Raw genomic sequence first — 27,796 nt, forward strand, 5'->3', positions numbered from 1 at the left:
TTTCTGAACCCTGGATGATATTGAAGTGGTATAATTGGAGACGTTCCTAACGCTAGTTGAGCCTTCCTTTTTTAACCACATATCGGTTGTATATGTGAATTTATTGTTAATCCATTGCATTATCTTACACTCATGTTTCAGGACAGGAATTATACTTACCGGGGTTTCCTCTTCTTTCATCGAGGATGCCACATGCATTAATTGGCAAGCCTCATAACATATATTAAGATGAGGTATCCCCCAACTCCCTTTAGCCCAATTGTTCTCAGAAGTACCATGCCCAATTCCAGGCTTACTTGAACATGCCCGCGTAACCATAGTGCAAGAGATGTAAACCACGGGGCGGGTCATTGTAGCAAAATCACTAGTATGAGTGTAGTGAGTGGAGGAAGATAAGAAAGAGTTGCGAGACTTCATTGAATGCTGAAAGCAAAATCCTGTGTTTATTGAAGGATTGGTTACGACTGCGGGTTTGCGTGGGAGTAAGTTTAATAAATGGTATCTGAGGTGACTCCGGAAGCGATGGAGGCTTTGATGTATTTTCCATCGTGTGTAGGTGCAAAGATTTCATAATACTCTCTAGACCTCGAGTGACTTGGTTTTCCAAATTCCATTTATTTTGTCTCTTGGGTACAAGTTCCCATTTGATGCTGTAAGATATCATGAACATAGCTTCTTGACTGAGATAGGAGTCAATGGTGATGTCGTTCTTGCCTTGTTCGTCTTCCATGACTTGGGTTGCTGTAGAGATGGTGGGCTCCTCTTTGATTTTGAGAAAGATTTATGGAGGTGGTCGGGAAATGGCCATAGAGCCCATATGAGTTATGTCACACCAGGCATGTTCTTCAACATGCGGTTTCATAGCCCAAATAGGTCCACAATACACGAAGGGAGGATTATTCCACATCATGCCAGGGAGCAGGGGGATGAGGCCTTCGAGAGAGGGGTGTCACACTGGGAGTAGGAACCATCAGGATTGACATGGGAGACAAAGTGGGCATCCCCAGAAGCATTGCCTGCCCCCACAGCCATGGAGTTTTTGTGCATGTACGACTTCCCAGCATCCTCCCCTTTGACGTTCTTTTCAGGGTCGATGACAATCATCTTGTTGGGCCACATGCGGGCTCCCAACTGAGATATCTGGGAGTGGCCAGGATGGACCTCGCTTATATCCAATTCAGTGTACAGGTGATAGTCAGGATTGCCCGACATGGTTTCTTCCTGGTGGCTTTCATCTTTGGGGTTGTGGCAGGCATCATCCAGCTCTTCATAGATGTGAATTGCTCTCATGGAAGGACCACACCTGTAGTAATGTAATTGTAAACCGGACTCTAAATGTTGCCAAACATGGGAACACCAATGGCTTCTCGACGAGCTGCTTCAGTACAGCTGTGGGTCTTGGTGTTCACCCAGTGCATGGTATACTGACCGTAGAGCGGGTTGCCTTCTCGTCCAATAAAGTTGGCTGGTCGGGTGAGCTTTCGACCCTTGTGGGGAGGAAACTTGTACGTGACCTCAGTCTCTTCCCCGTTCTTCAACAGCATGTGTGTGTGAGATTCCAGGACAAAGAACTTGCAGGGTGGTTCGACCACTTCATCTAGGATGTTGCATCCTGTAGAATAACCATGACGGAGTAAGGTGGTGATGACCCACGTTCGGGGAGACAGGTACCCCCACTGCATCTGGTCAGACACGTACGGAAACTTGTAGTTGATGTCAAGCAGCATGTGCATCGCGCCACTCAGATTGATGTTCACCATCGTTTGGTCATTTTGGATGGTAAATGGTTTTAATCTGCACGTCTGAAATGCGAACCACCAGTTTCTTTGGACAAATACCAGCATAATTGTTGAGCAGGTGCTGGAAGTCGCGGGGAGCAAAGTGGCAGGCCCAATTGTTAAAGGCCACAGGACCAAGGCGTGCGGTAGCACTTGCTGCCAACTTTCTTATGTTTTTTCTCCTAAGTGAATTCTTTCATGGGCAGTGAGCTTTCTCTTGCAACTGAAGCTCCTTCCACATTCCAAGCACTGATATCGTTTCTTCCCTGTATGAATGTTTTGATGGGAAGTGAGATGGGCGCTCTGACTGAAGCTCTTTCCACATTCCAAGCAGTTATATGGTTTCTCCCTTGCATGAACGTTTTGATGTTTAGTGAGGTGGGCACTCTGACTGAAGCTCCTTCCACATTCCAAGCAGTGATATGGTTTCTCCCTTGCATGAACGTTTTGATGTTTAGTGAGATGGGCACTCTGACTGAAGCTCCTTCCACATTCCAAGCAGTGATATGGTTTCTCCCCTGTATGAATTCTCCGATGGAAAGTGAGATGGGCGCTCTGACTGAATCTCTTTCCACATTCCAAGCAGTGATATGGTTTCTCCCCTGTATGAATTCTCAGATGGAAAGTGAGATTGGCACTCTGACTGAAGCTCTTTCCACATTCCAAGCAGTGATATGGTTTCTCTCCTGTATGAATTCTCTGATGCAAAGTGAGATTGGCACTCTGACTGAAGCTCTTTCCACATTCCAAGCAGTGATATGCTTTCTCTCCTGTATGAATTCTCTGATGGAAAGTGTGATTGGCACTCTGACTGAAGCTCTTTCCACTTTCTAGGCATTCATATGGTTTCTTCCCCGTATGATTTTTTTGATGGGAAGTGAGATTTGTTTTGGAGGTGAAGCTCTTTCTACATTCCAAGCAGTGATATGTTGTGTGAACGTTTTGATGGGAAGTAAGATTGGCACTCTCGCAGAAGCTCTTTCCACATTCCAAGCACTGATATGGTTTCTCCACACTGTGAATTCTTTGATGGGAAGTGAATCTTGTTTTGGAGGTGAAGCCCTTTCCACACTCCAGACATTGATATGGTTTCTCCCCAGTATGAATCCTTTGATGGGAAGTGAGACTTGTTTTGGAGGTGAAGCTCTTTCCACATTCCAAACACTGGTATGGTTTCTCCCCACTGTGAATTCTTTGATGGGAGCTCTGACTGAAGCTCTCTCCACGCTCCAAATATTTATATGGCTTCTCCACTGTTTGGGTTTTTTTGTGATCTCTCTTACTCTTGGTTTCCAATTTGTCACCTTCAGCATTGAAGACAGAAACAATTAGACCCTTGTGAGGAAATGGAGCCCCAAATTATTGAACAATGCCTATTAACAATTGTGATAAAGGAACAATGGAAGGGACTTAGACGGGAAGCAGATCTCACTAGTGCATTAACTGCTTCTGTTGGATGACATTAACTGATACCTATTGTACTACAGACAGTTATATTTAGACCATGAAGATGCTCTTTTGATCTATTGGGAGGAATGGAACAAAACAAATATGATCAAAAATAAAAGTTGGGCTCCATCAGTTAATGGCAGAGGATGCCCTCTGCAGGCCAGCCCCGGACGTCTTCAGCTAAAGCAGTGTTGGGAAACCTCCAGCCCATGGGCAGAATAAGGCTCAGCAGGGGCCCTGATTTGAGCTGCGAGGATGTTTTCCCCAAACCTGTGACCTCAGGGGTAGGCAGGGAAAGACATGGCTGCAATCAATCAATCAAGAGCTAAAAATGTGCTCTCAATTGCTCTTCGTCTTGCAGAGATCTCTCTCAGTGCCAATCAGCTGATGAGCGCTTACAGCGTACAAAAAATGTCTGCATGAATACAAACTGAGAATGCTTGGGCTGACAGCTGGCTTTCAAAGATGCTCACAGAATACTAGAGTTGGAAGTGAATCCAACTCAAAGCATCCCCGTCCAGTGTCAGAGAGCCCACCACCTCCCTAGGTCATTGGTTCCATTATCGTACCACTCTAACAGTTAGGAAGTTTTTCCTGATGTTCAGCCAAAATCTGCCTTCCTGTAAGTTGAGCTCATTATTTCATATCCTGCACTCTGGGATGATCGAGAAGAGATCCTGGCCCTCCTCTGTGTCACACCCTTTCAAATACTTGAAGAGTGTTATCCTATCTTCTCAAGGCTAAACATGCCCAGTTCTTTCAGTCTCTCCTCATAGGGCTGTTTCCAGTCCCCTGAACATCCTTGCTCCCCTCCTCTGAACCCGTTCCAGTTTGTCTGCATCCTTCTTAAGGTGCAGTGTCCAGAACTGGACACAGTACTCAAGATGAGGCCCAACCAGTGCCGAATAGAGGGGAATTAGTACTTCACGTGATCTGGAAACTAAAGTTCTGCCAATGCAGCCTGAAATGCTCAGCGAGACCCTTTCATGTTGTCATCTGATTTCATAATTATGGCGATTTACAGGTGGGTATCCTTGCTAGACGTATGTCCCATCCCTGAACTAAAGGATTTCAGAAGAAGCCCTTGGATGTGCTGGGCATGAGACTTTGGTGAGATGTTGCCTGTCAAGAGTTGACAATACTAGGCAGGTATGGGATTCTACCACCCTGGGCTCCTGCTGGGAGGAATGGGGGGCTATAAATCAAATGAAAATAAATAAATAGTACCACCTCTCTGGTCTGTATTTAGCACATTGTTCTGTTATAGTGACACAGGCCAGATCACTGCATATAAAACCCAGTGAAGCCAAAGTATAAACAATGTTGGTGGTTTTTTTGGGGTGGTGGTGGTGGAGAAAACGAGGTTAAATAAAATCAATAAAGTCAATCTAACTTCACCAGTTTGTAACTAGTTTGCAGAGTTCCTTACGGAAGGCTGATTCTGAAGGAGAGCATCTTTGGACTCCTGAACAGATGTTTCCAGGAAGGCAAAAGCCTAATTTATTTATGGGACTCTTGACACCAGTAAAAGCCTGCCTCATTTCTGAGGTGGATGGTCCTTTGGCCCAGTCATAAAATATGCTCACTCTGCGTTCTCAGTGGTCTCTTTCTCCAACCAGAAAGTGACTTCCACTTTCCCAGCAACTCTAAATCTTACATTTCAAAAGGCCTGGGTGTGTATGTGTGTGTGTGTGTGTATATCAGAGCTTGGAAAAGTTACTTTTTTAAATGTGTGTGTGTGTGTGTGTATATATATATATATATATATATATATTCCAAGCTCTGGTGTGTGTGTGTGTATATATATATATATATATATATAGAAAAAGAGGAAGGCCAAACAAGAGATGGATTGATTCCATAGAGGAAGCCACAGACCTGAACTTACAAGGTCTGAACAGGGTGGTTCAGGACAGATGCTCTTGGAGGTCACTGATTCATAGGGTCGCCATAAGTCGTAATCGACTTGGAGGCACATAACAACAGCAACAACAATATATATAAATATATATGTATGTATGTATGTATGCATCTATGTACACACACACATACAGTAATACCTCGCATTAACGTACTCAATGGGACCAGAGTGAGTACGTAAACCGAAAATGTCCTTAAAGTGAAGCACTACCTTTTAAAACTTTTTTCCCCTCTCCTTCATGCGGAGCCTCAAAGCCCCTAAAGCCTCTGCTGCTGCGCTGCCGCACCTCCCACCTGATTGCGATCGCGCCTCCCAGCTGATTTGCGCTGGTGCGATTGCATCTATTTCCACCCCCATGCGCTAAAGCCTCTGCTGCTGCGCTGCCGCGCCTCCCACCTGATTGCGATCGCGCCTCCCAGCTGATTTGTGCTGGTGCGATTGCGTCTATTTCCACCCCCACGCGCTAAAGCCTCTGCTGCTGCGCTGCCGCGCCTCACCCTAACCCTGTAAGTGGTTTGCTAGCTGTGTTTCTGGAGAAATACAGGCTTATGGAGCATGTACGTTATAGTGAGGCGACGTTAAGTGAAGCGACGTTAAGCGGGGTATGCCTGTATACACACACTGTGTATAGAATTTCACAACAGAGGAGCCTTACTGACAGGGAGCCTTACCGAGAGAGGCCACAATCCCACAATTCTCCTCCATGACATCCTGATGCAGAGCTCTCTGGTCAAGATCAAGCAGCGCCCACTCCTCCTCTGTGAAACGCACGGCCACTTCATCAAAGGACACGGGACCCTAAACAGCAACAAAGAAAGGAATTACTAATTGTGGTAGTAATCTTTGTTACATGGGATTGTTCTGTTGTGCATTTTAATAATATTTTAATCTTCGTGTAACTGGTTTTTATACACTAAACTGCTTGGAAGTCTGTTTCACTATTGAGTGACACATTAATTAATAAGTAATAATAGTAATAAAATAATAATACGTCCAAAAGGCCAGTTAAGGCGAGTCTGCTGGTCTCAGGGTGCAAACCTTCTCGAACAGCATTCACAGCCTTTGCTAAGGACAGCTTTGACAGAAGCAAAGAAGAGGAGAGAAATTCGTTCAGGCCCAGGGAGGTGAGCAGAGGACAGAAGCACCCAGGCTGCCCCCAGCCTCTCTCCTCCCCGCCCACTGATCCTTCCCCCCATACCTGATCAGGTATCACAGCTGCTGCTTCCCCTCCGCCACAGAGAAGAGATGGCTCAGGAAGTCTTGCCTGCACCATTCCGTCACCTGTGGGAGACAAAGGTGGACCTGCCTGTCTCAGAGGTTAAGCAACACATGTCTAATGACCAATGGACCTTACAAAAAGTCTTTTATCTGTTGGGTTTTTTATTTATGCAAAAACACTTCTCTCCTCCTTTGGGTTCTCAGCCGCAAGTGCTGGCCCCAATGTATAAAATAGGGAAACGTCATAAATACATGCATTTCTGAGCTGTGGAAAAGTCTGGAGACAAGGAGTCTTCCTCCAAAAATTTAAAGGAGCAGATGGATTTACTTTAAAACTGACAGAGGGAGACCAAATTCAGACACACCCCATTGCCAGAGCTTGGAAAAGTTACTTTTTTGAACTACAACTCCCATCAGCCCCGGCCAGCATGGCCACTGGATTGGGCTGATGGGAGTTATAGTTCAAAAAAGTAACTTTTCCAAGCTCTGCCATTCATCCTTACCCTGTGGCCTCTGTCTGGTGTCCGATGCAGTCCTCTCTGCCTCAGGGAAATCGGCACCTGTTTCTGCAAGCAGTTCATTTTCCTGAAACAGTAACAAGGATTCAAAACAGGGAACGGGGAGAAGGGTTAGAAAAGGAATGACAGAGGCAGAAACCTTCAGGGGGCTTGGATATCCTTCTTCGGATGCTGTCCAAAAAAATGGTTAACTAGCTGAGTATTTTGGGATACCTTCCCCCACATTCTGAGCCCTCTGAGAAGTATCTCAATAAATGCTCTCACCTCCTGCTCTGCCTGCTTCTTGTCTTCTTCCCGGCTCAGGAGGAAACCTTCAGCCAGGGCCACTGCCTGGGAACTGGTCTCTGCTCCACATTCCCCCACCCAGTTCTCCATCTCCGGTGGAAGGATAGCCAAGAACTGCTCCAGGACCACCAGGTCCAAGATCTGAGACTTGGTGTGCTGCTCTGGCTTCAGCCACTGACGGCAGAGAAGATAGAGTTGGCTGCAAACCTTTCGGGGGCCCTCAGCCTCCTGGTAGCGGAAATGCCTAAACTGCTGGTGCTGCGCATCTGAGCTGACGGCATCCTCCTCACTCTGGATCTTCTGCATGGTTCTTTCCCAGAATCCTCCAGTGCTCCCAGTCTTGATGGCATCGGGGCCTCTTCCTGCTTCAGGGCCAGCTGAATCTTCCTCTTCCATCTTTGATCTGTGTGCCAAGGAAGCCTCCAAGAGGAGTGAAGGAACGCCTTCGTCTTCTGCCAGTTTCTGCCTCAAGGCTAAGACTGTCCTCATTAGAGGTGCTACAAAGTCCTGCAAAGCCAAGATGTTGTTCCATTATAGAATTATTACCCTTTCAGGAGAGGAAGATCTGTGGAAGAGTCTACTAGCAGTCAGGTCTTCTCCCAGAAAGAAAGCCCAGTGAGTGGCCATCCTCAAAGAGGATGGGGGGTAACATTTTGCCATGCAAATGTCATGGGTTAAAGCCTTTACTTTGGTTGAGGGCCAGAAGTTGCAACATCCATCCTATGGATCTGTCCCCCTCCATGCACCCTCCCTGTCTTGGCTGTCCACTGAGTCCTCATCCCTTCTTCACCCAAAGCTCCCAGCCACAGCCCCTTCTCTGCCCCCCCCCATTGCTGCCATGTTCTCCTTCAGCGTTACTTTAAAGTATATTGAATTTGGGTTAAATAAAGGCTCCCCCTTAGCTGCAGAAATCTTAACCCATTCTCTCTCTGACTTGCACACGGTTCCTTTATTTATATTTATTTTTAATGATCTGTTATAAAACTAAATCACTTTTCTCCTGAGATCTGAAATCCAGAAGCCCCTAGTCATGGTCTGGTACATCGGCGGTGGATACAGATTCAGATGGATCCATTGTTAAAGACTTTATTTTGGAAGACAATCTTACTCGGTCACAAGTGATCACCAAGAAGAAGAAGATGGAGGTTTTATTCCTTTCACAGCTACTCACTGTCCTCTCACCCTGACCATTCGGCATATCCCCGCCCCCATTATTTCTTCAACTGGATCAGGACCTTCTCCATCTCTTTCTCTGCCTCTCATTGCTCTGTCCATCTCCTATTTTATGGACTCATTGGCCAGAGAAACACACGCCACGGCTCTCCACCACCTTCTGCCCTGGCAGGCGTGAGCGAGGAGGCTGCAGATCCGGTGGCGTTTGCACAGCTCTGTTCCACCTGCCCCCCAGTTGTGGTTTGGGTCGCTCTATTAACCTGTGCTGTTTTAATGGGCTTGTTTAACTGTACATTTCAATTGTGGATGTTTTTAATGCATTGATAGAATTGCTTTATTGTCTATTGTACGTTACTACAACTACTACTATTTCTTAAATATTTTTTGTAACTGGTTTTCCACTTGTAAACCACTTAGAAGCCATCTTGGCATTTAAGCAGCATTAATTCTGTTGAATGCAACAGGTTTGCTTACTTTCAGTCAGGGTCTCTCCTGCATTTGATTCCTTCGATTAAAAGGATTTCCATTCAGCCTCCAAAGACCCTCTTCACATCTCAGGGCTTTGCATGTCTGAACAGGCACATGTGGGTCAGCCAGGAGTTTTGATACACACTATTGCCCGGTTGACAGCCAGTGTGGAGTAGTGGTTAGAGCAGTGATTCTCAAACGGTGCGCCCAGGCACACTGGTGCGCCCTAAGAGGTGGCTAGGTGTGCCTCAAATATTATGAAAGTATATTTTAAAAATGAGAAGAAACCCATTTGTATAGGGTAAGTAATAGTTTTCTATAGTTTATTTTTATTCATAGTTTAAAATATATTAATATATTTTTAATTTTGTACACGAAGTGCACCAGAAAATTTTTTATGTTTTACAGTGCTCCGCAAACCAAAAAAGTTTGAGAACTACTGGGTTAGAGTGTTGGACTACAACCTGAGAGACCAGGGTTCGAATCCCCACCCAGCCATGAAGATCCCTGGGTGACCTTGGGCCAGTCACTGCCTCTCAGTCTCAGAGGGAGGCAATGGTAAGCCCCCTCTGAATACCGCTTACCATGAAAACCCTATTCGTAGGGTCGCCATAAGTCGCCATGGACTTGAAGGCAGCCCATTTCCGTTTTCATTGCCGGGTTAATTGGACAGGCATTACTTCTAACTAGGGTTGCCAGGCTCAGGGCCTGAGAATGATTTTGTATCTTTGAGAAGAGAAAATTCAGCCAAGTGCAGGTTTTCTTACAACACTGTACAGGAGGGCCCCGCTTTACAGTGCTTCGCTTTACACTGCTTAATACAGCGGTCTCAGTTAGATGCAATTCGACGAAAGCCCCACTCATACGGTGCTTGTTCCACTTTTACAGCGGTTTTCAGGCATCGCGCACCATTCTATTCAATGAGTTCTGCTTTACAGCGGGGGTCCGGAACGTAACCCGTCGTATGAGTGGAGCCCTACCGTAATGGGAAAAACCACAAGGTGAAATTCTCCCTTCCCCCTGTACAACTTTGAAAGATACAGAAGACCTCTTGGTTGCCAGGCCTGGCCTCCAAGAGGTCTTCTGTATCTTTCAAAGTTGTGCAGGGGGAAGGGAGAATTCCACGTTGTGGTTTTTCCCAGTACAGTGTTGCAAGAAAACCTGCACTTGCCTGAATTTTCTCTTCTCTTAAAGATACAGAATCATTCTCAGACCCTGAGCCTGGCAACCCTAATTCTAACTGAAGTATGATTCAATCAGAATCAACTCAGCCTTGGAGGCCTATTTTAAATGCCCCTCCCCAGACCCCGATATATCAACAAGGCCCTCCTGGGCTCGCCTTTGTAGAGAGAATGAATGAAAGACGATCCGCTCCCTGTTTGGGGTGTTGTGGTGGATCCTGGATGGATCATCTGAGCAGGGCCCCTCTGCACTCTCCCCCGGTGACGCTGGGACTCCCCTTCACCCAAATGCACAAAATGGGGGTGAGGGACAGACACTCACCAAATATCAGAAAGGACCATCCACCGATGCATTCCTTGTTGGAAGAGCAGAGCCAACAACCACTTTCCACCCCCACCCAAGAAGCAGGAAGGAAAAGACTTTGCAGGGAGGCGTGTCCTTTTTCGTCCGGAGGACCCGCCCCATCTCTCCTCCCGACCCCAATTCCCTTCCTCTGTAAGAATCCAGTTCAGAGAGCCTGGCTGGGAGTCCAGAGTCTGTGAGTTCAAATCCCTGCTCAGGTCTCCTGGGTGTGAAAAGCCAGCTAAAGGTCACCCCCCACAGTGAGTGGCTCAGGGTTTCGTGCCCTGCCACCTGTGCAGCCGTGGGCAAGCTGCAGAGTCCCAAGGAACCCAGTTGCCCCCCAGCTGGCAGTTGCGGACAAGGAAGGGGCTGGCTTGTGCAGCTGTGGCAAGCTGAGCAGGCCCTAGCCAGCTGCGGAGGACTAGCCTCAGAGGGAGGCAATGGGAAACCCCCTCTGAATACCACTTACCATGAACACCCTGTTCATAGGGTAGCCATAAGTCGAGCTCAACCTGAAGGCAGTCCATTTCTATTTCCATTTATTTACCCATAGTGTCCAGTGACGTTAACAAAGTCTTAAAAACAAACAAGAACATTGTACCACCTTAAAGAGTAACCAACTGATTAGGGCAGAAGCTTTTGTGGGCCACAGGGCTCTTCCTCAGGTAAGTCAAGATTAACTTGTCCCGTTGGTTTAAATGGGACTAAAACATGACTAACTTTCCCTGGATCTGACACATCATCTTTAAAACAAACAAATAGTAAACAGAAATCATGGTTTTGTGCTGCAAAGTGAACCGCTGCAAGGACATACTTTTGCCTGGTGAACAGCCCTTTGCCCTTTGAAAACAAGAGCAGAAGAGATGTGCCCTCCAGCACTAGAAAGCACAATCCTCAAAACTACCTCATTACATATAAACCACTCAACACTAAAGTCAGGATCATTCAGACCATGGTATTCCTAATCTCTATGTATGGATGTGAAAGTTGGACAGTGAAAAAGCCGTAAGAGAAAAATCGACTCCTTTGAAACGTGGTGTTGGAGGAGACCTTTGTGCATACCATGGACTGTGAAAAAGACAAATAATTGGGTGTTAGAACAAATTAAACCAGAACTATCACTAGAAGCTAAAATGATGAAACTGAGGTTATCATACTTTGGACGCATATTGAGAAGACCTGTTTCACTAGAAAAGACAATAATGCTGGGAAAAACAGAAGGGAGTAGAAAAAGAAGAAGGCCAAACAAGAGATGGATTGATTCCGTAAAGGAAGCCACAGACCTGAACTTACAAGATCTGAACAGGGTGGTTCATGACAGATGCTCTTGGAGGTCGCTGATTGATAGGGTCGCCATAAGTCGAAATCGACTTGAAGGCACATAACAACAAAACATATAAATCACATATTTTCGACATTCATGTTGAAGTTGCTTCAAAGAGAGCGGCGACTTTGCTGGCTGTTTGCTACTCGTGGGCACATCCCAATCCCTGTGCTGAAATGCTTATAAATCAAGCTTACAAATCATATTGCACCACATCAGTTATAGGCACTTTAGGCCAAAGGACCTGAGAATGCATATGTGTCAATGATCACACATTTAAACACCGCCCTCAGGGATCCTGGGAACTGTAGTTTCTCTCTTACAGGTCTACAGTTCCCAGCACCTTTAACAAACTACAGTCCCAGGGCTCTTTAGAGGGTAAGATGTGCTTTAAGTGTCTAGGGCGTGCATGCAGCCCCAGTCACCCCTTTATGTTCAGGGCATGATTCCTCCTTGGCTTCGGCTTTGAGAGCAGCAGAGAGAGGTGACCTTCCTCCCTCTGCCTTGCCTTCTCCCTCCCTGGGAGTCTCTGGCCACCAGTTTTTTTTTAAGTGGAAATGCCCCTGCGGGATTGAACCCGGGACCTTCTGCGTGCAGGGCAGGCTTTCTGCCAGTGAGCTACAGGCAAGCCCTCTTCCCGCTTGGCTTGCGAAGGGTTAACATGAACAACGTCAAGTTCCTAGAGAGGGAAGGAATTGGGAAGGAAAGAGCGAGGTCCTCCAGGGGCAAAGCTCTTCCCTCCGGAGTCCCTGCCTGCCTTTTAAAATCTGGTGAGTCTCCCCTTTTCTGTTCTGTGCATTTGGGTGAAAGGGAGTGTCCCAGGGCCTCCTGTGGAGGGTGCACAGGGGGTCTGGTCATCAGATCCATCCGGGATCCACTGCAACACCCAAATCAGGAAAGGAAGGCTCTTTCATTCTCTCTGCAAAGCCAGGCGGGCCCTTCTGATACACTCTGAGTGTGTGTGTGTGTGTGTGAGAGAGAGAGAGAGAGAGAGAGAGAGAGAGAGAGAGAGGATTTCAAGCAGGTCTGCAGTGCTGAGTTGATCTCATGGAAGTGCACCTTCCATTGCATTTTGATTAGAATTTCATCCTCAGCCAGTGGTGTTATCAAGCCTGCTGGCTGACACACTGGTGCCCATGCAGACTCCGAACCCCTGAGAGGTGGAAAGGATTTACATTATTTATTTTTATTTATTGCTTTTTTTATCCCAGCTGTCCTTCACAGAGCTCAGTAGTTCTCCCCCTTCTCGTTTAATCCCCACAACCCTGTGAGGCAGGGTAGTCTGAGAGGCACTGATTGGCCCGAGGTCACCCAGTGAGCTTCATGGCCGAGTGGGGAATTCGAACCCTGGCCTCCCAGGTCCTAGCCTGGTCACTGCCACTCAGCCTCAGAGGAAGACAATGGTAAACCCCCTCTGAATACTACTTACCACGAAAACCCTATTCATAGGGTTGCCATAAGTCGGAATCGACTTGAAGGCAGTCCATTTCCGTTTTCAAGGCCCGTTAAACAAAGAGAGACTTACTGCTACATAGACATGCATACCATTGTATTGTGACTTCTTAATGAACGTCTGGACTTTAGTTCCTGTACAGCAGGAGACATGCCCAAGCCTCTTCCTGGTTTGTTTGTTTTTTTGCATGCGCCATTGCGGGGAGGAATCCTTTCGGATCCACCCACAATTACTGTGTAGAAGTATTTGCCGAAAATAACATGTTCCTGATCTCAGACAAACAGGAAAGATGCATTCAAGTGGCTAGGATGAAAAGTCCTCTAAATCAGAGGGGGAAAGAGTAGCTATTTAGGACCACAAAGATTCCTGTCTGTTGCCTGGTGTCCAAATAACTTACTCTGGAAATCACAGCTCTGACTTCACTTATTGCTTAAAAACAGGGAAAGGCGATATGCAGTCATAAAAAACCCTCTGGCCTTGCAACGTGAAGAATCAGGCAGGTGCCACCACCAAACTGGCTCCCAAGGTGAGGAGAGGGAGTGATGAGGCTCCAAGGCCCACTTAGAAGGCCATTGAGGTTCAGTGCTGGCCTGTTGCCCACAGTTTGAGAAATGTTATGCCTAGAAGCTTGCCTGCGCATTTTGCTTCAAAACCTTCCTTCTAGGAGGGCTAGAGACCTCATCTGTACCATTATAATCCAGTTCTAGTTGGTAGTGGGACTCATCCATCTTACTAAGGGAATTTTTTCCTGTCCTGACAGCACAGTAATTCAGAACAATGGCTTGGCTTTGTAGGAATGGCTAGTGCCACTTATTAGGAAAGTCGGAAGTGAACAGAAGTCGAAGTAGTTCCTTCAGACCTCTTGGCATAGAAATGGATGAGCAAGGCTCAACTGGCCTTGAAGCAGGAAGACGCCTCGATGCCATCAAGACCAAGAGCGGTGGAGGATTCTGGGAAAGAACCATCCAGAAGCTCCTGGCTGAGGACACCCTTATTTCAGAAGTGCCGTGCCAGCAGTTCAGGCAGTTCCGCTACGAGGAGGCCAAAGGGCCCCGAGAGGTTTGCAGCCGACTCTACCATCTCTGTCATGAGTGGCTGAAGCCAGAGCGACACACAAAGGCTGAGATGCTGGACCTGGTCATCCTGGAGCAGTTCCTGGCTGTCCTTCCACCGGAGATGGAGAGCTGGGTGAGGGAATGTGGAGTGGAGACCAGTTCCCAGGCAGTGGCCCTGGCCGAAGGTTTCCTCTTGAGCTGGGCAGAGGACAAGAAGCAGGTGGAGCAGGAGGTGAGAGCATTTATTGAGATACTTCTCAGAGGGCTCAGAATGTGGGGGAAGGTATTCCAAAATAGCTAATTGGTCAGCCTTTTTTCGAAAGCGTCCAAAGAAGGATGCCCCAAACCCCTTAGATTTTTGCTTCTTTCCTTCCTCTTCTAATCTTCCACCTTCCTTGTCTTGAATCTTCATTACTGTTTCAGAGAAAGGATCCCCTTGCAGAAAAGGGTACTGATTTCCTTGAGGCAGAGAGGACTCCATTGGACACCAGACGGAGGCCGCTGGGTAAGGATGAATGGGGCGTATCACAGTTTGGCCTCCCTCTGTTGATTTTGTGGGGAGACATTTGCCCCCAAGCCTTTTCCACAGCTCAGAACTGCCCTCCTTCACAAAATGTATACCTGTGGGGAACAATGCTTGGGTTTGTAGCGAAGAGCCCAAAGGGAGAATGGTGTGTTTTTACAGAACTGAAATATACAGAACTGGAAACCAAGTTGTATGAGGAGAGACTGAAAGAACTGGGCATGTTTAGCTTGGAGAAGAGAAAGAAGACTGAGGGGAGATAGGATAGCACTCTTCAAGTACATGAAAGGTTGTCACATGGAGGAGGGCCAGGATCTCTTCTCGATCATCCCAGAGTGCAGGACACGGAATAATGGGCTCAAGTTGCAGGGAGCCAGATTTCGACTGGACATCAGGAAACACTTCCTAACTGTTAGAGCCATACGACAATGAAGCCAATTACCTAGAGAGGTAGTGGGCTGTCTGACACTGGAGACATTCAAGAGGCAGCTGGACAGCCATCTATTGGGAATGCTTTGATTTGGATTCCTGCATTGAGCAGGGGGTTGGACTGGATGGCCTTATAGGCCCCTTCCAACTCTACTATTCTGTGATTCTATAAAATGGGTACAAACACTCAACAGGTATTTTCTAAGGCCTCCATGTAGTTCAACAGGTATTGCTGAATCTCTGAGACAAGCGCGTACTACTGCAGGGCTGGGGAGCCTTTGGCCCTCCCAACATCCATCAGCCAATGGTCAGCGACGATTGGAATTGTAGTTCAGCAGAATCTGGAGAGCCAAAGGTTCCCCAGCTCCATGCTAATGGCTCCTCACCAACTTTGTCTCTCACAGATGACGAAATGATGCCGGCAAGACCCCCTCAGCCATCTCTTCTTTGCAATGGAGGGGAAGCAGCTTCTGTAGCTTTGGATCAGGTAGGGGGATGAATTGGGGGGGAAGTTGGGTACCGCCTCAGTATTTCCGTTCCCTCGTCACCTCATTTGGCCTGAACCAATCTCTCGCTTTCTCTCTGCTTTGAAGGCCACTAATGGAGAGTTTAAATCCTGAGAATAATGACCCAGCAACTGCACCTTAACTAGCCATTTGGATGTAGCTACTATTTATTATTAGTAGCAGTATTTTCTCATTTATATACCATGTAATACCAAAATTGCCTTCTAAACAGTGTAAAAAACAGTTACACAAATATTGTTATTTAGTTGCTTGATTAAAATATAGTACCCATAATCAAAATGGGTATTAAAACAATCCCATTAAAGCAACACAGCAATAAGTAGCAGATAATCTTTTATGTTGTCTATAACGAGGAAATATTTTCTTTTTCTTTTAGGGATCAGTGTCCTTTGAGGACGTGGCTGTGCATTTCACGGATGAGGAGTGGGCACTGCTGGATCCTGACCAGAGAGCTCTGCATAAGGAAGTCATGGAGGAGAATTGTGGGATTGTGGCCTCTTTCGGTAAGGGTAATTCAATGATTTATGTATCTGATAAACCCCAATATTTTGATGTAGCTCAACAGCGCCACCTAGAGCATCTGGAATACTAACCCCCCTGCAGTTAACCTTGAATGGACAGCTGTCTACTGTTTTATCTCTGAATAAGCTCCCTCCAGTTACTGCCCTCCTAAACAGTGATCAGCATGGCCTGAATATCCCCTGCCTTTTGAAATGTAAGTTTCAGAGTTGTTAAGGAGGTGGAACTAGTCATTGGTTGGCTAAACAGACCACTGACATCAGAGACAGAGCGTTTTTCATGACTTCACCGAAAAACAATCCATCTCAGAAACCCTGGCCTCTCCTGGTAAGGGTCTCTGTTGGGTCATAATATCTGTTTCATAATTCAATGATTTATGGATCTGATAAACCCCAATATTCTGATGTAACTGATGTAGTAAATGGAAAGAGATCTGTTTTCTCTCTGCACATGATTCCTCCAATTCTGCCCTTCTAACCAGCGATCAGATTGGTCTGAACAACCCAATGCAAGTTTCATAGTAACTGGCCTCTCAGTCATTTTCAGGTTGGCCAAAGAGATCACTGACATTACTGATGATGTGGTTTTCATGAGTGGGCCAAACATCTCAGAAAAGAGTTCAGCTTTACTGATCTCAGATTCCCATAAATATGTGAGGCTTTTACTTTCCTAGAAACACCTGATCAGGAGCCCAAAGATATGCTCTTTGAGAACCAGCCTTTTGCAAAGAACTCTGCGTGTACTCTGAAATCCAAAATTCTGTGTAAGAGGGTAACATGTAACTAGCAAAGTGAGATTGAGTTTACTGGGTTTATTTCAAAACGTGTTCGATTGTTCCACCCCCTCTCCCATTTTCCCTTCTCCCCTGTCAAACAAAATGATTTATCCTTTGATATTTGGCTTCACTGTGTTTTATAAGCAATTGTGAAGGGCCGGCTCTCAGCGCCCATCCGCTGATTAGTCCTGCAAGCCACACCGAGTGCACTAAGGAGTTCCTGATGATCATGATTCAGGTGTGGCTGCAGGCCTAGTTAGACCCAGGAGAGGTCCTAATTTGCCCTGCGACTTTGTTTTCCCCAAACCTGTGACATCCACTCATGGCAGTTAAAGACAAGGCTGCAAATCAATAATGAGTGCACGTTAAGCTTCCAATTGTTTGTTTTGAGCTATGTCTTTACCTGCTGACACTGGACGTCACAGGCTAAATTCGGACCATGCCTGGCCCTAATTGGGCATGCAGGTCAGAGCCCCCCCCCCCCGCTGTGTTAGCTGGAGAAGTTAGGGATCGGCCTTGCGACCTGTATTCAAATAGCATCCTCTTTCACTGACTGATGGAGCATAACCTTTTTGTTCGATCACACTTACATATTTCCATTGCTCCTCACAATTCAGAAGAGAATTGTGCATGTGGTTGTTCCATTTACCTACACAATGACTTTGTGAAGTAATCTAGACTGAAACAGAGAACGACTGGCCCCAAACCACCCAGTGGGTTTCATTGTGAGCTCCATAGTCCACATCTAACAGTCTATAGCAGTACAACTCTCAGTTAATGTCAGTCAGTAGAGGTAGTTAACTCTGCAGTAAGATCTGCCTCTTATCTAAGTCCCTTCAGTTCTTTCTTGATCACAAGCGTTTATTGGCATTGTTAAAAAAATTAGGGTCTCATTTCCTCCTAAGGCTCTAAGCAGTTTCTCTCTTCATTTCAGGAGGTCATGACTTGGAAACCAAGAATAAGATAGAACATGACAATATCTACAGAGTGGGGGAGCTGTATAAATATTTGGAGTGTGGAGAGAGCTTCAGTCAGAGCTCTCATCAAAGAACTCACAGCGGGAAGAAACCATATCAATGCTTGCATTGTGGAAAGAGCTTTAATAGAAGCACAGACTACTGTCGTCATCAAAGAATTCACAGTGGGGAAAAGCCATATCAATGCTTGGAATGTGGAAAGAGCTTCAGCCAGAGCTCCAATCTGATTTCTCATCAAAGAATTCACAGTGGGATGAAACCATATCAATGCTTGGAATGTGGACACAGCTTTACCTGTAAGGCCAGTCTCACCTACCATCAAAGAATTCATACAGGGGAGAAACCATATCAGTGCTTGAAATGTGGAAAGAGCTTCAGCTGGAAGGAAAGTCTCACTTCCCATCGAAGAATTCATACAGGGGAGAAACCATATCAATGTTTGGATTGTGGAAAAAGCTTTAATACAAGCACAGACTACTGTCGTCATCAAAGAATTCACAGTGGGGAGAAGCCATATCAATGCTTGGAATGTGGAAAGAGCTTCAGTCAGAGCTCCAATCTCACTTCACATCAAAGAATTCACAGTGGGATGAAACCATATCAATGCTTGGAATGTGGAAACAGTTTCACCTGCAAGGCCAGTCTCGTTTACCATCAAAGAATTCATACAGGGGAGAAACCATACCAATGCTTAGAATGTGGAAACAGCTTCATCTCCAAGAGAAGTCTCACTTCCCATCAAAGAATTCACACAGGGGAGAAACTATATCAATGCTTGGAATGTGGAAAGAGCTATAGTTGGAAGGACAGTCTCACTTCCCATCAAAGAATTCATACAGGGGAGAAACTATATCAATGCTTGGAATGTGGAAAGACGTTCCATAGAAGCACACACTTCCGCCGTCATCAAAAAATTCACAGTGGGGAGAAAACATATAAATGCTTGGAGTGTGGAAACAGCTTTAATAAAAGCACAAACTTTCACCATCATCAAAGTATTCTCAGTGGGGGAAAACCTCATCAGTGCCAGGAGTGTGGAAAGAGCTTTGCTCCAATCAATGAATTCCCAGTGGGAAGAAACCATATTGGTACTTAGAATGTGGGAAAGAGCTTCTCATTTCCCGTCAAAGAATTCACGTAGGAGGGAAACCATAAGAGTAGTGGCAGCTGGTTGTCACTGGACCTCACAGGACTGCTAGGAGATAACAGAGGCATACCTAATGAGGTCACAGCTACGTAGCCCAGTAGTTCTGGTTCTTTCCCCCACTGTTCTCCTTTGCAATGTGGACACTTCAGCACTGCAGTTGTACAAATACGTAGCAACTAATTAAACTGAAAAGTGTCTCACTTTGTTTCTGAAGGTGTCCCTGCCCTGTAAAGCTTGGGACCAGGATACCTAAAAGGTTATCTCACGGATTAATATACCCAATCGATCATTGTACTCTTATTAGAGATCCATTTCACATGATATAGGAATCAAGCGTTTAGTGTGAGGTGCACCGACCCTTTGGAATTCCTCCCATTCAATATTACACAGGTGCCATCAGTATTGTCTTCTCAGGGCTGATTGAAGACCTACCTCTTTCAGCATGTCTTTTAAGCAGAGATTATCCCAGTCTGCATCTCTATTGGAAGCAGAATTTTTAGATGTTTTAATTCCTTTATCACTTATTTGTTTGCTTGACTCCTTAAAAATACATACAAACTATCAGTGGCTAGTTGTTGTAACTCTGCAACACTGAGACTTATTCCAGGTTTCTGATTTACCGTGACCCCACACACTTTTCCTGCTTTGGTGGAGCTGAAAACTAGGTTTCTACAGGCTTAAGAACATAAGAACATAAGAAGAGCCTGCTGGATCAGGCCAGTGGCCCATCTAGTCCAGCATCCTGTTCTCACAGTGGCCAACCAGGTGCCTGGGGGAAGCCCGCAAGCAGGACCCGAGTGCAAGAACACTCTCCCCTCCTGAGGCTTCCGGCAGCTGGTTTTCAGAAGCATGCTGCCTCTGACTAGGGTGGCAGAGCACAGCCATCATGGCTAGTAGCCATTGATAGCTCTGTCCTCCATGAATTTGTCTAATCTTTTAAAGCCATCCAAGCTGGTGGCCATTACTGCATCTTGTGGGAGCAAATTCCATAGTTTAACTATGCGTTAAGTAAAGAAGTCTTCCTTTTGTCTGTCCTGAATCTCCCCACATTCAGCTTCTTTGAATGTCCACGAGTTCTAGTATTATGAGAGAGGGAGAAGAACTTTTCTCTATCCACTTTCTCAATGCCATGCATAATTTTATACACTCGTATATAGATACTCGTGTACTTTTAAATTATTCCTTTGGTATGGGGATTAATGGCAGGACAACAGAAATGGATTCCACAAGCTCTTATAATCACCCAGAGGCTTCAAGACCGGAAGAATAAACACCCACTGTCTATTACGCAGCGGTCTGAGGCCCTCACTGCCTTTGCTACTGTGGCACATATTTCATATAGGCGTAAATTTCACATGGATACTTATTTGGATATCTGGAAGGCTTATATTAGCTTATATGTTTAACTTAAGATGGATGCACTGATGGTTATCGTAAATTTGCTAATAAAATATTAACAAAAAGAATTAAAGTCTGGATAGAGCTCTGTCCATGGATGGCCCTATATAAATAAATAAATAATTAGCCCATAACCTACAGAACACTTTTTACAGTTTAAACCAAGGTTTCCCAAACGTCTGACTTCACCAACCCCTTACTGTGCTTAGTCATCAACCCCAACCCAAATTCTTAGGAATGTAAACGATAGAAAGTCAAGGAATAGGAAATTATATTCAACTTTTATTAATCATTCATCAGGAACCATAAAACGTAAAAGAATCAGGAAGTAAAACAAGTGAAAATAATGCCGTACTGTTTATCTTCCCTAGTGAGATGGTCGGGCCTGATGGGCTTTAAGAAGAAGATTAATATTGGGCTGTAGGGCTTGGAACCAGTGCAGCACAAAAGAAGCATCCCATCAGCACCAGGATTTCTGCTGGAGCAACAGGATTTCCCACGCTCTCCTATCCCTGTGTACCCCCTAAATGTGTTCTGGGAGTTCCCCCAACCCTCCAGGGGAAATTTGGGGAAGGTGTGTGGCACACACAGGGGGAAAGGGGAGAAAAGTCCCATTGCACAAGTGGAAATCCTGGGGCCAGTGGGAGGTTTATTTGGGTTTATAGCAGGGCTGTACAGCAAGGAGAAGTCCTGAAAGTGTGGGTGGGTGGGGAGTACAGCTTTGAATCCTAGCTCAGAAGCCTTTTTAAAAGCTGCTTCGAGTTTCCCAAAAGGCAGCTTTTTTATGTCTTTGCACTTTGGGAGGGGGGAAAGAGGGATGTTAGAATTATTTTCTGACGCTGTAAAAAATAATTACTTAAAAATTGAAACTCTGCACCTGTAAATTTTCTAGCAGTAATGCAGTATGGTCTGAAAATATTGCTGTGAAATCATCTAATTAAATACAGAGGTTCTTCACTGGCAAGGGAGGTGTACTCCGTACGTGTCCATGACTTCTGTTTCAGAGGCTCGTAGTTCCTAATTGATTCTTTTGCACTATACCGCATAAACCTCTTTTTGATTCCAAGGCCCTTTTCAACCTCTAGGGCTTTATTTATCCCCTGCATAGTCCCATTGACCCCAGGGGATCAATATTGACCACGCTGGGAAACCCTGATTTAAATGGATGCTTTAAATAATTAAAAGAAATGTGCAGTACTTAGTTGGTAGCCACTCACTTTTTGTCTGAAGTTCTTCCTTTCCAGACTCAAAGCAATGGGATGTATCCCATGCTAGGTCTACTTAAAGTAGAACCATTGAAATTAATGAACATTTGGGACAGAAAGCTTATATAAGAGGAATGTTCATTTTAAAAAATCAAATTAAAAAGAAAGCAAATCAACAAGAAGTTATTAACAGAAGAAATTGTAAGAAAAAGAGCAAAAAATGGGCAAGTCATTGATATTTTTGAGGCAACAGAAGTTTGAACTAGGTAATGAACCATCAACATTATTAGCCAGGTTGCTACTTATGGCAATATCTGTTGTTAAATAATAGAATAAAGAAACTAGAAGCTCAAAAGCAATTTCTAACTTTTAAAGCTTTTGATGAAAAACTCTGTAAATCAGAGAATCCAAAGATTCAAGATATTCGGAGTTTCTTAAGGAAAATAAGAATTCCAACAGTATTCATGGAAGATGAGGAAAAATTACAGACACTTTTTACATTAAGCAAGATAAGAACCATAATGGGCAGAGCAATCCTACATCAAAGAAGCTGGCCTAACTTAAATTAGGCTAAAGTTACACTGGCTTAAAGTACATCAGATCCTAACTCCATTCAGGTACCCTTGGGAGGGGAGAATGTCAACTTGTCCAGCTGAGCAGCAAAAACAGAGCGATTGTGCATTTTTATTCAGACAACTCTTTTCCCCGGCTTAATTTATGCTGGGACTGGAGGTCACATAATTGACCTGAACAGATGTAGGATATGATAAGTTCCCCTCCCCTCAGTCCTGCCCCCCCACACCCCAGAAACACCCCCTTTGGGAGATTTATGCTGGCTTAATTTATGCTGGTTTCGGCTGAGCCAGGAGGTGCAGGGTTTTGCCGGCTGAGCTTGGATGAGGGACTTACAGGACTCAGCTGTCTCAGCCGGAGATCTGCCATATCCTAACTCCTCTCACCCTGGTGTAAATACCTATAAAATTGTGCACTAGGAGAGAATTAATAAAGAATATTCCCTGGTCCGACAAACCTATAAAATATTTGGGGATATGGATTATTCAAGATTTGATACCATTGGCTAATATTTATTATGATACATTGCACCAAGAATTGTAGTCTGAATCTCAATATTGGAAAACATTACCAATTTCCTGGATGGGGTGAATATCGATTGTAAAAATGAATATTTTACCAAGATGACTATCTCTATGTCATTACGGGTCTTACCGCTTATTTTTCAAACTTGGCATAGGTTTATTTTGGACCCTTTTGGGGGGGAAAACCCTCAATGTGTTGCAGCAAATGGTTTATATAAAAAATTGGAACAGGGAAGAATGGGGGTTCCACATGTAGAAAATTATTATGCCACAAGATTAGCAGACATTTAAAATTGGTACGAAATGGGTCTAGTTACACAAGCAGAAAATCATATATTAAAAACACAATCAAAGGCGATGTTACGGTTCCAAGAGGGTGATTGGATACAAATTGCAATTAAGGTTACATCTCTTTGTGTTGGATTGACAATCTGGTATAAATTAAGAGAAAAAATGTCACGGGTCTCTCACCTCACATCATCATTTTATACCAAATTTATAGCACAGGTAAATGGGATGCTTGGAGACCTATCGTTGTGGAATCAAGCAAATCTAGACTGTGTAAAAGATTTTGCTTCTAAACATGGAATTAAATCATACATAGATATAACTAGCTTAATGGGGAGGGTCAAAGACCACATTTATATCAGTATTTTCAAAAAGGAGAGACAATAGCATGCCTATAAGGAAGCATACTTGCTTATAGGAAGTATCGACCATTAGAGAAGAAACTATTTGAAATTTTGTTAAGATAAAAAAACAGTAAAGGATAAATTGGCAAAATTTATAATTATAAAATTTAAAAATAAATTTTTGAATTTATGAAGAAATGGGCAAAATACATTCAACAAGAAATAAAGAATGGGAATGGATTTGGTCTAAAATACCACCTTTGTTGATATCAACAGATCTGAAGGAAAACTTTTATATTTGATATGACTAAGTACTCATTACCTAATGATCCAAGAGTACTATTACTAAACTATTTAGAGGGTAGTCTTAGAGCCTGATTTGCAAACAATTTCAAATTTGTTGATAGCAGCAAAACTAATTATTGCTAAAGCATGGAAAAAGAACAGTGCCAATTTTGGATTCATTGGACAAAAGTCTGTAACATTGCATGAATCCTGAAATTGACATATCAAGAAGAGAGAAAAATGGGCAAACAAATAGATTTATTGGTCATTTTTGATAATGTTTTGGAATAATAAAATACAGGACAATATTTGTCTATATACTCTATCATTTTATAGGCTAAAAAAATCAGATGTTTTCCTTTTCCCTCTGTTGTAGCTTTTTTCCTGTATTTTCTATTTTATCTTACTTTGTCTTTTTAAATCTTTAAACAATGTTTATATTTGTTTATACTTAGTCATATGATGTGGAAGGATTTGTTGTGTCATTTGTATGTTAATAAAGATTAATAATAAAGATATAGGTGCCATATAGTTTCTACTCACTTTTTGTCTGAAGTTCTTGCTTTCCACACTCAAAGCAATCGGCTGTATCTAATGCTAGTCCTATTCAAAGTAGGTCCATTAAAATTAATAAACATGACTAACCTAGGCACATTAATTTCAGTGGGTCTACTAAGAGACTAAGGACTAGCAACATAGGCAACCAATTTACATAACTTCTCCCCGTATGAATTCTCTGATGTGAAGAAAGGTAAGAATTGGGACAGAAAGATTTGCACATATGACTTCAAAAGAGGAAACTTCCCTAAAATGAGGGAACTGGTAAAAATGAGGTTGAAAGGCAGAGTCAAGAGTGTCAAATCTCTCCCAAATACTTGGGGGATGTTTAAAGCCACAATATTAAAAGCTCAGCTGGAATGTATACTTAAGAGGATGTCAGCATGGTTAGTGAGCAGAGTCTGTTACACACGTGTCTATTGGGAACCTGGGTGTGTGAACCTGCAACCCATGTATCCCTCTAAGCATGCCTCCTAGTGAGGAGGGGGATCTTTTCCTTGAGATAGACCAGGCACTCTGCCCTGAAATGTGCCTAAATGGTGTCCCTATAACCCAATAAATGTGGATTCAAACCAGGCTAAAGCAAAGCTTTTATTAAAAGAAAGGACAGAGGTACAAAATCACTGGGTGCATGGCAGCATTATCAGTATCCTAACTCATTCATAAGTCTAAACTAAAGAGATACAAGGTCCCTACCGTGATCAGAACTAACAGGTAGCAGAGATTACCTATGCTAGGCCCAGGGAATGAGCAGGTGGTCCCCACATTTTGGTGTTTGGGTGGGCAGGCTTGGTGTGTCTGGTGTCAGCAGGGCCATTGGAGCACTTGTGCCTTTCACCACAGAAAGGAGTGGTGCTGCAGGAGGAGGCGCATTGGGAGGAGGAGTTGGGGGGTAGCCATCCTTCCAAGAGATCATCTGGTGGGCTCAGCTACACTGGAGGGTTGTTGGGCGCCAGTTCGGTTAGATGCCTTTATAGGCAGGCAGATCAGTTTTGGGCCCTGATTCATGTTTTTGTTCAGCCAATTTCTGTTTTTTTTAGTTAAAATCTTTCAGGCTAGCCACTATAGCCTTTGGGTGCATCTTGGACACTTCATTGTCCCATGGGTACCAATAGTCTATCTGCACAGGGTGGTGTTAGTCTAAATTTTCCCTAAGATGTGTGAGTTTGGCCCGCTTTTGAGACTGAATGGAAGGCACTTCCCCAAACTACGGGAAGCCTTTTATTCCAAGGAAACAAAGGCAGCAGACCTTGACTGAAAGGAAACAAACGTCTTGGATTAAACAGAAATTAAAATAAAATTGTTTGTTTGTTTGATCTATGGCTTAACTGTCAGGAGAGCTTTTCAGAGATTGAGAAGCATGAAAGCAGTTTACAAATATATAAAGAAGCACATAATGAAAGATAACATAAAACACACATGTACATAATTTCATCAGAACATAAAAAACACAACTGCAAATAAACAAGCCCATTAAAAGCGCTCAGATTAACGGAGGACTCTGAACCATGGAATCCGCAGCCCCCTCTCTCATGCTTGCCGGGGCAGAAGGTGTGTGGGGGGCAGGAGCAGGCCAAAATCTTCTGCCCAGAGTTTTGGCAGATTGGGGGGCTTTGGATTGCCTTTATTTATCCCAACTTCAATGTAGTTTAACGTAAATGAGGCTGGAAGAGAAGATGGGGGCAATGGGGGGTGACAGAAAAAATGGAAATGGACTGCTTTCAAGTCGATCCCAATTTATGGTGACCTTATGAATAGGGAGTTCATGGTAAGTGGTATTCAGAGGGGTTTTCCCATTGCCTCCCTCTGAGGCTAGTCCTCCCCAGCAGGCCAGGGCCTGCTCAGCTTGCCACAGCTGCACAGAGGAGAGCTGAGGAGACTGAAAGAACTGGGCATGTTTAGCCTGGAGAAAAGACTGAGGGGAGATATGATAGCACTCTTCAAGTACATGAAAGGTTGTCACACAGAGGAGGGCTGGGATTTCTTCTCAATCGTCCCAGAGTGCAGGACATGGAATAATGGGCTCAAGTTGCAGGAAGCCAGATTTCGACTGGACATCAGGAAAAACTTCCTAACTGTTAGAGCCATATGACAATGGCACCAATGACCTAGAGAGGTAGTGGGCTCTCCGACACTGGAGACATTCAAGAGGCAGCTGGACAGCCATTTGTCGGGAATGCTTTGATTTGGATTCCTGCATTGAGCAGGGGGTTGGACTTGATGGCCTTATAGACCCCTTCCAACTCTACTATTTTATGATTCTAAGCCAGCCCCTTCCTTGTCCGCAACTGCCAGCTGCAGGGCAACTGGGTTCCTTGGGACTCTGCAGCTTGCCCATGTCTGCACAGGTGGCAGGGCACGTAACCCCTGAGCCACTCGCTGTGGGGTGATCTTTAGCTGGCCCTTGAAACCCAGGAGACACGAGTGGGGATTTGAACTCACAGACTCTGGACTCCCAGCCAGGCTCTCCCCCCCCACTGTGCTATACCAGCTGTAGGTTCCTTATACAGAGTAAGAAAATTATTATTATTATTTATTAAATGTATATCCTGCCCTTCCTTCCAGTCGGAGCCCAAGGGGGCAAACAAAAAACACTCTAAAACCTAAAAACAGGCTTTAAAATATATTAAAACATCTTCAAAAAAATCTTTTTTAAAAAAATCTTTAAAAACATCTTAAAAAGCAATTCCACTAAAAAAACAATACTACTAAAAGCGCTATTAAAGTCAGACCATGGTATTCCTGATCTCTGTGTATGGATGTGAAAGTTGGACAGTGAAAAAAGCAGATAAGGGAAAAATCAACTCGTTTGAAATGCGTTGGAGGCGAGCTTTGTGCATACCATGGACTGCGAAAAAGACCAATAATTGGGTGTTAGAAGAAATTAAACCAGAGCTACCACTAGAAGCTAAAATGATGAAACTGAGGTTATCATACTTTGGACACATGAAGAGAAGACATGATTCACCGGAAAAGACAATAATGCTGGAAAATACAGAAGGGAGTAGAAAAAGAGGAAGGCCAAACAAGAGATCGATTGATTCCATAAAGGAAGCCACAGACCTGAACTTACAAGCTCTGAGCAGGGTGGTTCATGACAGATGCTCTTGGAGGTCGCTGATTCATAGGGTCACCATTAGTGGGTGACTTGAAGGTGACTTGAAGGCACATAACAACAAACTAAAAGTAGACTAAACACTGAAGCATCTATGAGCCAGTGGCAGTTGTAGTCAATGCTGAACCTTAGAGGGTCCTTTGTCAACTTCTGACTGCAACCACTGTAGTACCCTAGGCCTGTGTACCATCTTCCCTGCTGGATTGCCTGATTTGCTCTGATGACAGAATGAACCTTTGCTACTCTGGCATGTTACTTTCCATTATCAGTAACGATGATCCATCTAACTTAGTGCTGCCATGCCATTGCAGATGGAACCTGGGACCTTCTTCATGCAAAGGAGATACTGAGCCACAGCTCTCAAGGCTGAGCTCCGAATGACAGGCTGAGAGAGGGAGTGTGCACAGCGGGGAAGGAGCGGTCAGGGCCAGACTGGGAGGGCA

The 27,796-nt window shown here is 44.5% G+C and overlaps 3 protein-coding genes across 3 annotated transcripts in view; 1 reads left to right on the forward strand and 2 right to left on the reverse strand.

Moving 5' to 3' along the window:
- LOC133381633 (zinc finger protein 420-like) overlaps positions 1–23,976 on the forward strand; it is a 42,602-nt gene extending 18,626 nt beyond the window's left edge. The window contains exon 7 of the mRNA XM_061620981.1: positions 18,054–23,976. Within this exon, the coding sequence (XP_061476965.1) occupies positions 18,054–19,012 (959 nt within the window). The 3' untranslated portion in view covers positions 19,013–23,976. The remainder of the gene's footprint in view (positions 1–18,053) is intronic.
- The window catches only part of LOC133381641 (zinc finger protein 420-like), a 37,382-nt gene continuing 10,002 nt past the window's right edge, over positions 417–27,796 (reverse strand). Inside the window, exon 7 of the mRNA XM_061620988.1 lies at positions 417–2,998. Coding sequence (XP_061476972.1) covers positions 1,947–2,998 — 1,052 coding nt within the window. The 3' untranslated portion in view covers positions 417–1,946. The remainder of the gene's footprint in view (positions 2,999–27,796) is intronic.
- LOC133381623 (zinc finger protein with KRAB and SCAN domains 3-like) lies at positions 5,858–10,416 on the reverse strand. The gene is made up of 4 exons (XM_061620970.1): positions 10,314–10,416; positions 7,149–7,676; positions 6,347–6,429; positions 5,858–5,946 (listed from the first exon to the last, which is right to left on the reverse strand). The coding sequence occupies exons 2-3, from the start codon at positions 7,656–7,658 to the stop codon at positions 6,358–6,360; spliced, it is 582 nt and encodes a 193-aa protein (XP_061476954.1). The 5' UTR covers positions 7,659–7,676; positions 10,314–10,416; the 3' UTR covers positions 5,858–5,946; positions 6,347–6,357.

Source organism: Rhineura floridana, chromosome 3 (assembly GCF_030035675.1).
Source record: "Rhineura floridana isolate rRhiFlo1 chromosome 3, rRhiFlo1.hap2, whole genome shotgun sequence".
Taxonomy (NCBI): domain Eukaryota; kingdom Metazoa; phylum Chordata; class Lepidosauria; order Squamata; family Rhineuridae; genus Rhineura; species Rhineura floridana.